Here is a 13,401-nt window from a genome sequence, read left to right as displayed (position 1 = left end):
TCGATGTGCTTTAGCAATGTAGACGCTCTCTTTTGGAAGAAGTTTTTCTGGAAGTTCACTTCTGGAAAAGCTCCTTCCAAAAGAACACCAAAGTCTAGATATAGCCTGAGACACAAACTGCATGATTTTCCAGAGTTTTACAGAACTGTGAAATCATGATTTCATACCTGGATTCACTTCAAAGAGTTAAAACTACAAGCCAGATGAATCTTCAAAAGCTTTGCATTTAAGCTTTCTTCAAAAAAGCATTTTTACTAAAAGTATAGCTAAATTAAAATGAAGTAAACCAACCACAAATGTGTTTATTGCTACATATTCACCAATGGCAGGGATGTTATTCTTTAATTTTATATTTATCACTGTTAGCCATTATTAGTGTTGATTAAAATCATGTATATGGAAGTATAAATTTATGTGGCACTTTATAAACTGAATATTACCATGTTATTTTCAATAAAATATGCAAATGTTACTTTGGATACACACAGGAGACAGATTTGAAGGAGCCATTTAATCACAGCCATTTTTTAAAGCAGGAGTGCTATTTTTCTGTCAATCCTGAACAACTGAAAATTGCACAGCTGTATTTTGCAATTTTCTCACTTATGGAATGCTCATAAGGCAATTTATAATATATTTAGCTAAGTTTCTTCCAAGAACTATTGTCATGGTATAAAATGAACTAATATTAATATGGTTGTACTCTGAAATAGTACCTTTTTATATATATAAGTTAAATGCAAAGAAATACTAATTCAATATTGTGGCTCAGTTTTTACGCCTGTAAAATATCTCAGGGAAATTGTTTTTCTCCTCCTCATCCCTTGATTACCATAAGCATATTTATTACAGTAGTGACTGTGCCATTTTGAATGTCATGATCTTTATGCCCTTAGAATGTTAGCCTTCAATAATTTGCCTATTCAATAATTTAGTCCTCTATTGTACCTCCGAGGTACAGCCCCTCAGAGACGACAGTACAGAGACACACTAACCATAGGGGAGCACCCAGAAGCTTCCTGCCAAGGATTCCTCTAGTGTGCAAGGGTTGTACATCTGCAATTCACAGCCCTTAATGGATCACAGAATGCTTCTCCCGTAGAGCTGGTCTTGCTGTAATGGCCGGTGCAGAGGTGTATAAAGATACCGTTCTATATACAATAAATCTCATACATGTAATAGTAAATCCAGTAAATATTTCACAGAAGATTGGGGCTGGATCCTCAATTAATGTCAATCAGTGTAGTGCCATTGAAGTCATGAATGCAGAACTCCCCATCTCTTTCTTAACCTTCCTTCCCTCCCCATCCCCTGTGCACAAACTTTGTTTTAAAGAAATACCAGCACTACTTTGAAATGTTGATTTTCTTCTTTCACCTAGTGAATTACGTCTCTGAACTATATCACCTGTTCAGTTTAGAATGTTAGTTCCTAGGGGTAGGGATTGTGAGTGTCTTCCTCCGTCTTTGTACAACCCAGAGTACTCCTGGAATGCCACCTGCTAGAGAAGTATCATAAATTAATAATGAAAAAGTTCTTCCAATAGCCAAAGAAATGCCATTTCAATTGTAAATACAAAATAATCATTGTGGCTGTATTTGGTTTAAATACAAAATAATTAATCTCATGGATCAAAGCTTTCTTCTTTGCCTTGCCATTGTATCTCTTGAATTCTAAATTGTACATACTTGATTATATCTCAGTCTTAAATTGCCTTTACACAGATGAGAATACAAAATTCACCATATATAACAGTAGCGGAATTCAAATTGGAGCCCACAACCACATGGAAATTGAAAAACAGAATTTATACATAAGCAGTGTTCCGGTCGACACGCAAAACTCTTATGAATATTATGACAGCACGGGTATATTTGGTAAGAGTAATTTCGTTCCATTCTTTTATAATGTTCCTCTCTATAATCAGCTCTCTGTCCCCTGTGTACTCCACCACTGAGTCTCTGCACTACTCATTCTCTGGGCACAATCTGAAGGGTGACTTTAGTCTCTTACTGAGAGAAGAATCTTTAGGGAACATACAGTGCATCATGCTCCCTTGTGTATTCAGACGTTAGCCATTTTGGGTCCTTTTTTATTACATAGCATTACAATTGGCAATAATTAAGGTTAATCATCATGAGTGGTGGTTTGTACTAACATTGCTTTGTATTATTACACCATCCACCCCCCCTCCCACACATAGTGGGCAAACTATGACCCACAGACCCTGTCTGGCCTGTCAGGCCTTTTAATCCAGCCCTTGAGCTCCTGCTGGAGAACAGGATCGGGGGCTTGTCCCGCTCCTCACATTTCTTGGCTCTGCATGGCTCCTGGAAACAGCAGCATGTCTCCTCTCTGGCTCTCGTGCAAAGGAGCAGGCAGGGGCTCTGCACATGTGCCTGACCCAAGAGCTGGCTCTGCAGCTCTCATTGGCTGGAAACCATGGCCAATGAAAGCTGTAGGAGTAATGCCTGTGGACAGGGCAGCATGCAGAGCCTTCTGGCCAAACCGTTGGGTAGGAGCTGGAGTGGGGGATGTGCCTCTTCCTTTGGGAGTTGTTTGAGGAAAGGGCCACCTGGAGCTTGCACTCTAGAACCCCCACCACCAGCACACTCCAACCTCCTGCCCTAGCCCTGATCCCATTCCTGCCCTCTGAACTACTTGGTCCCAACCTGGAGCATCCTTTGTACCCTAAACACCTCATCCATGGCCCCACCCCAGAATCTGTACCCCCCAGCCAGAGCCCTCATACCCTCCCGCACCCCAACCCTCAATTTCATGAGCATTTATGGCTCACCATACAATTTCCATACTGAGGTATGGCCCTCAGGCCAAAAAGTTTACTCACCTGTGTCATAGATGATATTCTCCAGCTGCCTCTATAAAACCTGAAGCTGACATTAAGCTGAGCACCGCATGTTAACACAGTGTACTGTCTCATGAGTCAGCAGGTGGGGATGTGTACATCAAGACAGAGAAAAAAACAGAGCAATGGAAGCAAAACTAGGATCAGTGGTCCCCCTAACATAGAGTTCAAATATTTCAGTACAGGAAGGGCAGAACTATTTTTAAAAATAATAATATTTGTATTTGTCAATACTGGCTTAAATCATTACTGGATGTATTTAATTTATTTAATCAAGTTAAAATAGTATCTTCCATCCAAGAAATTGCAAGCATTTTATAAACATTAACTCTAAGATCACCATTGTGAAACAGATTCTCTTAATTTTACAGATGATTAAAGAAAGTCACAAGGAAATTGTGACATGCCCTTGGTCAAAAAAGGCAAAACAGTTGCAGATCCAGGAGCATTATGACATTCAGTACTCTTCTTTAATCATTAAACCAACTGCTTACATGAAAGCCACCCATAGTCCTGTCATTACTATGACCATGTTTTAGAGAGAGACATTCAAAGGGAAGGGAGAGTTTGAACAAAGCAGTCTTCTTACACTGGTCTTTCTTTTTGCAGATAGCACCTCTATCCTCTCTGAAAGTAATCTGAATTTAGTGAGAGAAAATTTGGCTAAACAGTGGAAACATTGTGCTCGTAAACTGGGATTCACTGAACCACAGATTGATGAAATTGACCATGACTACGAAAGAGATGGACTCAAAGAAAAAGTTTACCAAATGCTGCAGAAATGGGTTATGAGTGAAGGTTACAAAGGGCCTACCGTAGGAAAGCTGGCCAAAGCCCTCCATGGCTGTAAGAGAATAGATCTCCTTAACGATTTGATAAAAATGAACCAGGAGTAGAGGGTATGGAAACTAGGTGGAAATGACTGAGATTTTTATTTGAAGATCCTCTTACTAAGAACACGAAATAGTTTTGTAGACATGCTGCATGAAAGACACATGTCTAGAACATGCACATATTTCTGTCAAGAAGTATATACAGATATCCTGTAGCTCAAAATATTAAATTTTTGAAAAGACATAACCATGTTGAAAATCCTCTCTTCAGAGAAGGAGAAAAAGCACTTCCTTTTACAATAAAGATAATAGTTTTATCTAATAAACTTTGTGCAAGGACAAAAAAGCAAACAAAATCTGAATTGTGTATGTCGTGAGAAGTAACATGGAAGGGACGGCACTGTCAATTGGAAGGGGGAAGAATTTGGATCTAAAGAACCTTCGAAGTACTACCTCAAAGCATACCACTAGCTGTGTTTAAAGTGACTTAATTACTGCCTAAAAGAAGTATGGCAGCTATGTAAATCTCATATCGGTGAACATGTATCATGAATTTTCTCACACCGCATTTAAGGTTTGGACTGAAAACAAAACCAAACTCAGCTCTTCTAAGCACAGCCAATATCCCCAGGAGATCATCATAGCTCACAGTGCCTTATTTTATTAAATGTTCTTTTTATAACTTTAAAAAAAATAAATTTTATAATGAAAATACAGAAGTTTAAAAATAATACAAAGTACTGGTGTAAGAGAAATAGTGATTATCAGGTATGGAAAAACTGTAAATTGACATTAAAAGAATTGACTTCTTTATTATGATAATATTTATTATTTATGTAGTTTTCCTACAATGATGGGAGTAAATTTGGTGTTATATGCTTATGAAAAGGGAAAGGAAAACCAAAAGCCAGAGCCAAAGCAAAGACTCTGTGGGGCATTTCATCTCAGGCTAATTAATCAGAAGCAGGGGCATGAACTTTCTAGTCATGCTGGAGATAGAGTATACAAATTACAGAATTTCTTGAAGTACAGAATTTATAAGTAAACATTATTGTCCCATACGTTTAAAAAGTTTGCACTAAGGTTAGGTCTACACTACCAGTTTTTGTCAATAAAACTTATGTCGACACCCAAAAGTCAACAAAACAAAAATCAGCAAAGGAAGTTCCCCTGTTGACAGATCACGTCTACGCTAGGGTGGCACCATCATCAACACTGTGAAAATGCTCACGTATATATCCCAGGTGCAGTGTTGTGGAAAAGCAGAGCTGATCCCTGCACATCTTGGGATTCCCTCTGAGTTCTCTCACAGCTTCCTCAGCTGCCAGAATTGGCATCATGAGTAGCTCTGTGAGCGCTCCATGCTGAGGAATGTCAAAGTAGTAGAACACTCTGTCCTGCAGCTGTATTCCTAGTGCAGCGTAGAACAGGAGCAGTTCAATGAACTCTTTGTTTGATCCCCAGAGCAACACACTCAGCTGTCAGATACTTCCCAGAGCTATGACAGGAGAGGGGCACATGCCTGCAGGGCAGCAGAGCACAAAACGCTGAGCAGGACAAGCATGGGATATGGAGGAAGCCAGTTCTTTTGACACAACAAACACCAGTGTCTATGCTCTTTGTTGACAATAGAGGAGGGGAAAAGAAAAAAGTCTCAGGTAGGGGTAGAAGTTTTTCTTGCTGAAACTGGGGATATTTCCCCAACAAAACTCCTGTTGAAGTGTATGCTCTGGGGGTATGTCTACACTACAAAGTTAATTCGAATTAACTTTCACAGGCGCTACACTAGCGCTCCGCTAGTTCGAACTTAATTCGAACTAGCGGAGCGCTTAGTTCGAACTAGGTAAACCTCATTTCACGAGGACTAAGCCTAGTTCGAACTTACTAGTTCGAATTAAGGGCTGTGTAGCCCCTTAATTCGAACTAGTGGGAGGCTAGCCCTCCCCAGCTTTCCCTGGTGGCCACTCTGGGCACCACCAGGGAAACTCGTATGCCCCCCTCCCGGCCCCGGAGCCCTTAAAGGGGCACGGGCTGGCTACGGTGCCTGAGCCAGGTGCAAGCCTGCCAGCACCCAGCCAGCAGACCCTGCACCTGGCACGCCATGAGCCAGCCACCCGATGCCCTCCAGCCCTCTGCCTCTTCCCGGGACCAGGCTGGTGGCTCTCGGGAGCCTGGCCAGGACCGCAAGAGGCGGGCACCCGCCTGGTCTAGTGCAGACATCGTGGACCTTGTCCACGACCTCCGCACTAGGCACAGGAAAGTGGCCGTCTAGGGCAGGATAGCTGCCAGCCTGGCCACCCAGGAGCAGGTTTGCATGAAAATCAGGGTGGTCCACTGAGACCCCCCGACCCTGAGCTTAGAATGGCCGTACTGGGTCAGACCAAAGGTCCATCTAGTCCAGCAGCCTGTCTGCCGACAGCAGCCAACCCTAGGGACCCTGGAGGGGATGGACCAAAGCCAGTGACCAAGCCATTTGTCTCGTGCCATCCATCTCCAGCCTTCCACAAACTTTGGGCAGGGACACCATTTCTACCCCCTGGCTAATACCACACCATGGACCCAACCTCCATGACTTGATCTAACTTCTCTTTAAACTCTGTTCTAGTTCTAGCCTTCACAGCCTCCTGCAGCAAGGAGTTCCACAGGTTGACTCTGCTTTGTGAAGAACAACTTTCTGTTACTAGTTTGAAGCCTGCTACCCATTCCTTTCCTTTGGTGTCCTCTAGTCCTTCTATTATGGGAACTAATGGAGAACTTTTCTTTATGCACCCTCTTCACACCACTCTTGCTTTTATAGACCTCTATCATATCCCCCCTCCGTCTCCTCTTCTCTAAGCTGAAAAGTCCCAGTCTCTTTAGCCTCTCTTCATATGGGACCTGTTCCAAACCCCTGATCATTTTAGTTGCCCTCCCCTCTCCCAGCCTCTCTCTTCCCCTCTCCCACCTCTTTTTCCCAGTCTCCCCCAGTTTTGTTCAATAAAGAAAGATTCTATTTTTGAACACATGTTTTCTTTATTTTGTACATCAGGAAGGGGTGCTAGGGAAGGGTAAGTGGAAGGAGGTGAGGAAGGAATGGGGTACGTTCCCCCGATGGGGAGGACTGGGCTGGCTCTGCGGGCTTCTCGGGGTGGAAGCTCTCCTGCAGCCCCCCGATTGTCCCCTCCCCCCGGATGGCAGCCTGTGGCAAGTGCAGCCGGGGTGATGGCCAAGTGCTGTGATATTCCACGTGTGGGCACTCAGGGCACTCCAAGCCAGGACTGCTTTGCAAGCAGGGAACCCTGAGAACTGTCTATCCGGGGTGGGGGTCGGGTCCCTTTAAGCACAGCCCTCGGCTAGCCTGAGACAGCAGCTCCACGCTCTAAGTCCTCATCTGATGCCCTGCCGGCACTGCTTCCGGCCATCCTTAACCTCTGTTCAGGGTCCACTCTGTGGACATGCTAGTTCGAATTAGCAAAACGCTAATTCGAACTAGTTTTTAAGTTTAGCTGCGCTAATTCGAATTAGCTTAGTTCGAATTAACTAATTCGAACTAAGTTAGTTCGAATTAGCGCTGTAGTGTAGACATATCCTTGCTGTTTTGTCGCCTAAAGGCAGTTTTTGGCAATAAAACTATGTAGTGTAAACAAAGCCGTAATTAATTGATTGGAAAATCACATCTTAAGGTAACTCACATGTAGCTGTGTGTGCCACCTGGGCCTCACTCTCCTTGGGGAGCGCCACCTTGGTATGAGGTGACCAGATGTTCTGATTTTATAGGAACAGTCCCGATATTTGTGGATTTTTCTCATATAGTCACCTATTACTTCCCACTACTTGTTCCCATTTGTCACACTTTCGATTTGAGCACTGTACCTTGCTGTAGCTGTCTGGTGGCACGGGCCATGGTGTGAGCAGCAGGAGCACAGCTCTGAGCAGTGGGCCCCAAAGCCATCCCTGGAGGGCGACAGGACTATACCCTCAGTCAGCCAAAGCACAAGGGTGCCAAGTCACCAGCACTGGGCCTTCCAGAGGACAACGAGGGGCGGGGAGGGGGGTGTCACTCTGGGGTGGCCCTGCAGCCCTTGCAGCTGCACTGACATGACACTTCCTCCTCCTATTCTGCCAGGTCGCAGTGCCGCTCGCTCAGCGCTGGGGCACTGCGGGGCAGAGGGAGGCGGGAGGATGGAAACAAGGCTGCTCTCGGGACCCGCTCCTGCACCAGGGGCTCCCCGCGGGCCTGCCCCGTCTCGCGCCGCTCCCCAGGCCTCCCGCAGCTCTCGCCCACCACCGGGGCGGCGCTGCGGGCCAGGCAGCTGGGAGGGGGCGGCCCGAGTGGGGTGAGGCGGGAGCCAGGAGGCGGGGTCTTTGCAGCACCGCGGCGGGGCTGGGCGCTGCGCGGGGCAGGCATGGCTCGGCAGGCCGCTGGCGGGGCGCTGCTGCGGCGTCTCCTCGCCCCGCGACCCCCAGCCGCCCGGGGGCCGCCGCCGCTCCAGCTCCGAGGACCTGCTGCCGCCTCCTACGGGTAAAGCGAGCCCGGCTCTGCCCGGCCAGGCTGCGGCGCTGCCAGCGCGGAGCAGTTCCCGCCTCCCAGGGCGTGGCAGTCCCCTGTTGCTGCTGGGGAGCCTGGGGGTGTGCAGAGGCGTATGGAAGGGGCGGTGCTTTGGGGAAGGCGGAGGACATGGAGGCTGGGCGTTGGCAGGAGGCTTTGTAGGGATTTGGGGTGGGGCGCCTGTCTCTTTACCTGCCTTCTTCTGGTGTAAGGCGCTGTCACTATAGTCTCCACACACCCACTCCCGCTTCTCCTCTGGGTTGAGTCCCTGTTCCCCCCTGATTGGGGAGCCAACCTGCACCCCAGCCCCCCAGTAAGGGGCTGAAACTTAAGTGTCCTTCCCCTGTCATCCACAACGTGCAACCCATGTCTGGATAATACAAGGCTGTAGCATGATTTGTAGACACAATAAAAATGTGGCTTCACCCTGTGACTTTAGGGGACAGAGAACTACTGTGCTAGAAGTAGATTCACCAGCACAGGCTACTGGGCATTACTGACTGTAATTCCTAGAAGTTCAGAGTTATGGGCCTTTGGCCCTCTCTATGTTACAGGTAGGAAATGTTTTTAAACATTGTTTAAAAAAAAACCAAGTTTTCTGCCTATATACATGGCTATGTTGGGTAGTGTGAAATGTGGCATAGCGTCTTTAAAAAAGGTTTCAGACTCTGTTCATCTCTAGATCCAATGCCTTGTTTATGCTGGCCAACATAACCATGCAGAAAACTGGATTCTCAATCTGTGCAAGTTAGGGTGGATGGGGTCAAGGGCATCAAATCTGAATTAGCATGATTCTAGCACAATTTCTGTCAAACATGCACATTTTATTTTTCTGGGAATTGTTGTATAAGCTTAACCTCTTTATAGTATAGTCATAAAACATACTTCATTCACCTTACATTGCTGATCACAATTTATTTGTCCAATGAGCTGGAACCTTCCTAGTGACATCTTTGTCCCATTTAACAATCTTCCTCCCTCTCTTCCGCCCCCCCCCCCCCAAACATCTCTACTGGGGCAAATAATTTCCATGTCATCATGGCTATATGGGGCACTGACCTATCTGATCTTGTTCATACAGTCAGCTCTTTGTACTTATCAAAACCAAGGACGAAAATGTAAAGAGCAGAGAATCTCTAAGAGGCCTAGGAAGAAGAAACAAAACTGCAAATTTTATCTTAACAGTTATAAAAGACATGCATAAGGTGATTGTTTTTCTCAGAGGCAATACTATTGCTCTTATTTTTCATGCTTCAATAATAATTTTATATTATGCCTAATGTTTTTTGATAAACCAGTAATATTCTGAACATTACCTGTTCTAAGTAGGAGTACTTCAGGCCTGTTGAAAAAAATAGAGCGGTTAATGTTTTGAGATTAGCATTTTGATTTACTGACTGATTTACTGATTCTGCAATCCCCAAATGGTTACATATTAACTTCACAGTAATGTGATGATTTCCTAAGATTGTGTTGCAGTCCCTCGTTTAGTCTTTATCCAAATAAAAAGGTCTGTATACACTGGTTATGAAATTCCAAGATTGTAGTCTTTTTACTTGGCTCAAGAGCAAGTGTGAGGCAGCATCACACATTTAGCGAAAGGCCACTTTACATGAAATTAATAAATAGGTCAAGGGGAAAGGCTTTAGAATTTGTAAGTGCAACATGAAAAAGGAAAGCAGTATAGTTTTTCCCCAGAGGTCTGTAAAAACACCATTTCAGGGCCCATTTAAAAAAAAGGCAACAGGTGGATAGTGATTATGTTTTGTCAGTAGTAAAGTTAGGCAGGTTTTTCTTTTCTTCTTTCCTTTTTGTTTAATTTTTAAAATGATTTCAAGTAATGGGATATTAAATGTTCCTCATTTGTCATGATGAAAGATATAGTCAAATAACCTGTATGGAATGGAATTCTTAAGTCAAAAGGCAAGTGAGCTATATTTTCTATTAATTAATCTTGTTCAAAAATGGGCTAAGAACATGCTACATTTCTTATCCTGTGCTCAAACATTTAGCTGCATCACAGTTAGTTATGAAACTTGGTTTATATGTATAAATATTTACAGTAGGTAACAGAAAACTTGGTTGATCAGTTTCGGTAGTCAAATTAATATGTTAAAACATGTGCCCTTAACAGGAGTCAAAGTTCCTTAAGTTATAAATGCCATAATGACTCTTCCAGGCTAAGCCATAGTCCTGAAGACCACTTCTGGACTTCTATCCCAATCTTCAAAGGAACTGTGTAGGTGAATCACATACATCTAATTGCAGGATCAGGACCTTAGTTTGGTATGTGCCATTGTCAACCATTGCAGGGGTAGGCAATAATTTTTGTAGAGGGGAGGTATTTCATCAACGCTGGTAGTGCCTGTGGGCTGGCCCCGGAAGGGTCAGGGCCTCAGGTGGAAGGGGCTGTTCTGTCTAGGCACTTCATGTGGAGGGAAGACTTTGCGCACTCCCCCTGGGAGCAGGGGAGCATGGGAGGTCTCTTCCCCCTCCCCCTGCTAGGAGCACAAGGTGCCCTCTGGCACTGTGCGCCCCTGGTGCAGGAGAAGACTTCATGTGCTCCCCCGCCCCCAGGTGCCAATTGGCCTGGGGGCAAGGGAATGCATGAAGATTTCCGCTCCTGCCCTGCCAGGGCGTGTGACACCTAGAGGGAACCACAAGCCATTTTCAACAGCTGGTGGTTCCCAAGGGCTTGATTAGCCGGGGGGGGGGGGCATGGTAGGGCGGGCCATAGGCCAGATCAAATGGCTTGGTGGGCCAGATCGGGCTCACAGGCCCGATCTTGTCCGCCCCGATCTACTGTGTGTGTATATAAACACTTAGTTTACCTATAATCTGGGCCTTCTGGTGAATGAAGGGCTGCAGTTTTATTCCCACTGTCATGAATTAAGAATAGGCATCTGCACAGCCATTGTCTGTTCATTACGGTTTGTTTTATGAGAAAGGATTTAAAATAAAAGTCATTCAGTCCTGAATTAAACTATGAGGCAATGCCAGCCTCTGTGTATAGCAGAGTTAAGCATAATATCAAGTTTAACAGCTGAAAAATCTCACTAAATCATGAAGATATTTTGTGAATGGTATAGAAAGAAAAGTTCTCTCAACCATAATGCTTTAAAGTAGCATTCCTGCAAAAAAACAAATAAAATTCCCATTGACTTTAATTGGATAAATATTTCATCCACCATATTTAAGACAGGTAAAGTAATACAATGAAGTATCCAAAGAATAAGGAGTCAATATGTGTTGTTTGTTTTTTACAGTGAGGTAAGTTAGAAGACAACTGCAACTATTAGGATATAAAGTAATTGGAAGATAAATAGGGTTGCCAGGTGTCCAATTTTTAACCGGACAGTCCAGTATTTGAGCTTTCTGTTCAGGAAACAAATTGAGAAAATATAAATATCCGGTATTTTCTAAATAAGATGTAATGAAGATTGTGATGTAATATCAAGTGTGTCCGTTATTTTTGTTGAAACCATGTGGCAACCCTAAAGATAAAATACGAACGCCTGTGTGTGTTTTTGCATGATGTAAGTGCCTAATACATAGCTGTGCAAAAAGATAAGAAATATATAGTGAAACCCTAGAACAAGGATGGGAAAAGGGCCCTCTGCGGGCCAGATTTGGCCTGCCAAACCAAAGATTTGGCCTGTGGCCACCCTGCTGCTTCCCCACCTGCAGGCCAAGCAGGGCCTGGGGGCGGGGGAGCGCACCAAGTCTCCCTGTCCCCGCAAGAATGCGTGGTGGCTAGAGAAACACACTGGATGTTTTAAAACAGTCGTGTTTATCTCTAGCTGCTGTGCACTATTGGGGGAGGGGAGCTTTGTGCGCTTCCCACCCCCAGGCCAGTCGGGGCCTGGGGGCGGAGAGCGCATGAAGTCTCTCGCGTCCTGTTCCCACTCTCCCAGGGGTGTGCAGCGGATAGAGAGACACTCCAGCTGTTTTAAAACAGTGCACTGTCTCTAGTCGCCGCACACTCTTGCGAGGGCAAGGAGACTTCACACGTTCTTTCACCCCCGGGCCCTGATTGGCCTGGGGCTGGGGGAGTGGCAGGGCAGCCACGGGCTGGATTCACCGGCTTGGCAGGACGGATCCAACCCGCAGAGGGCCCTTTGCCCACCCGTGGGCTAGAGAGACATGCCGGCTGTTTTAAAACAGCCAGAGTGTGTCTCTAGCCACCACACACTCTTGCAGGGGCGAGGACACTTCATGTGCTCCCCTGCCTCCGGGCCCTAATTGGCCTGGGGGCACAGAGAGCGTTAGAGTTCTCTTTCTGCTAGGCACCTAGAGGGAATGTCAGCTGTTTTAAAACAGCTGGCATTTCTCTCTAGGGGGTGGGGCGGGGGAGGGAGGCAGAAGACTTCTCACGCTCCCCCATCCCAGGCCAATCAGGGTGGGGGCACAAGAAGTCTCCTGGCCACATCCCTTCCACCCAAGGCCCCTTTTAAAAATTCTTGCCCACTCCAGCCCTAGAATAGCACTGTAGTTAAAGATCACGAACAACATCAAAATACAACATTCTGCAATGAAAACAAAGTGTAGAAAAACATTTTTTTCACCAGTGTTTCATATTTGGTGCAGTTAAAAGGTGAATATTAAACTGAATTGGTCTTTTATCCTCTTGTGCAAGATATGACTTACTGCCAAAAAAAACCAAAGACTTTTAAAATGTAAACTTCCAGTTGCCATCACTGTTCTTCCAATCCATTTTAATTTTATCCATTGACAATTTCACAATTGATAGAATATGGAATTATAATACTTTCTCACTTCAGTCAGCTATTCTTACTTAGGTTATTATCTATATCACTGTCTCTAAAGTGCTTCCTTAACTATCCTCAAGGCTGTGTTAAAATTGCCCTTTATTAAAATGTAACTAGTTGAAGGAATGGTTGAGATTATATTCTTGCTTTTTGATGGTATTTATCATTTTATGGAAATTGTTAGAAGCATTGTCAAATACATCTTTGAGGATCATAAAATACCTCTGAAAAAACAGATTATTTGAAGGGAATTGGCTTTTGGAATCTTCCCCCAAATTACACCAAATGGCAAAAAATGTTTCCTGATGAAAGATACCCTCAGGTCCACCTCAGAGTTTACAACGATGTTATGTTGTAAATATACGTAGTATCCTATTTAAATAACAAAGTGCAAATATGCTAATA

The 13,401-nt window shown here is 44.7% G+C and overlaps 2 protein-coding genes across 10 annotated transcripts in view; both read left to right on the top strand.

The window, feature by feature from the left end:
- RIPK1 (receptor interacting serine/threonine kinase 1) overlaps window positions 1-4,527 on the top strand; it is a 48,421-nt gene extending 43,894 nt beyond the window's left edge. For 3 of the 5 annotated variants that reach the window (XM_014581443.3, XM_075921324.1, XM_014581441.3), the window contains 2 exons: window positions 1,725-1,877; window positions 3,476-4,526. In XM_014581443.3, the coding sequence (XP_014436929.2) occupies window positions 1,725-1,877; window positions 3,476-3,762 (440 nt within the window). In that variant the 3' untranslated portion in view covers window positions 3,763-4,526. Of the gene's footprint in view, window positions 1-1,724; window positions 1,878-3,475 lie in introns of all 5 variants that reach the window. The other 2 variants (XM_075921325.1, XM_014581440.3) reach the window with 2 other exon arrangements.
- Window positions 4,528-8,030: 3,503 nt separating this feature from the next.
- Window positions 8,031-13,401, top strand: part of BPHL (biphenyl hydrolase like) — a 32,568-nt gene continuing 27,197 nt past the window's right edge. For 2 of the 5 annotated variants that reach the window (XR_012901682.1, XM_075921331.1), the window contains exon 1: window positions 8,031-8,200. Coding sequence is in view for 3 of the 5 variants with exons in the window: in XM_075921331.1 (XP_075777446.1) it covers window positions 8,085-8,200 (116 nt within the window). In the remaining 2 variants the exon portion in view is untranslated. The remainder of the gene's footprint in view (window positions 8,201-13,401) is intronic. The other 3 variants (XR_012901681.1, XM_075921329.1, XM_075921330.1) reach the window with 3 other exon arrangements.

The sequence above is a fragment of the Pelodiscus sinensis genome, chromosome 2, assembly GCF_049634645.1.
Source record: "Pelodiscus sinensis isolate JC-2024 chromosome 2, ASM4963464v1, whole genome shotgun sequence".
NCBI lineage: Eukaryota > Metazoa > Chordata > Testudines > Trionychidae > Pelodiscus > Pelodiscus sinensis.
Note: the sequence above shows the minus strand (reverse complement) of the source record. Positions and strands in the feature narration are given on the sequence as shown.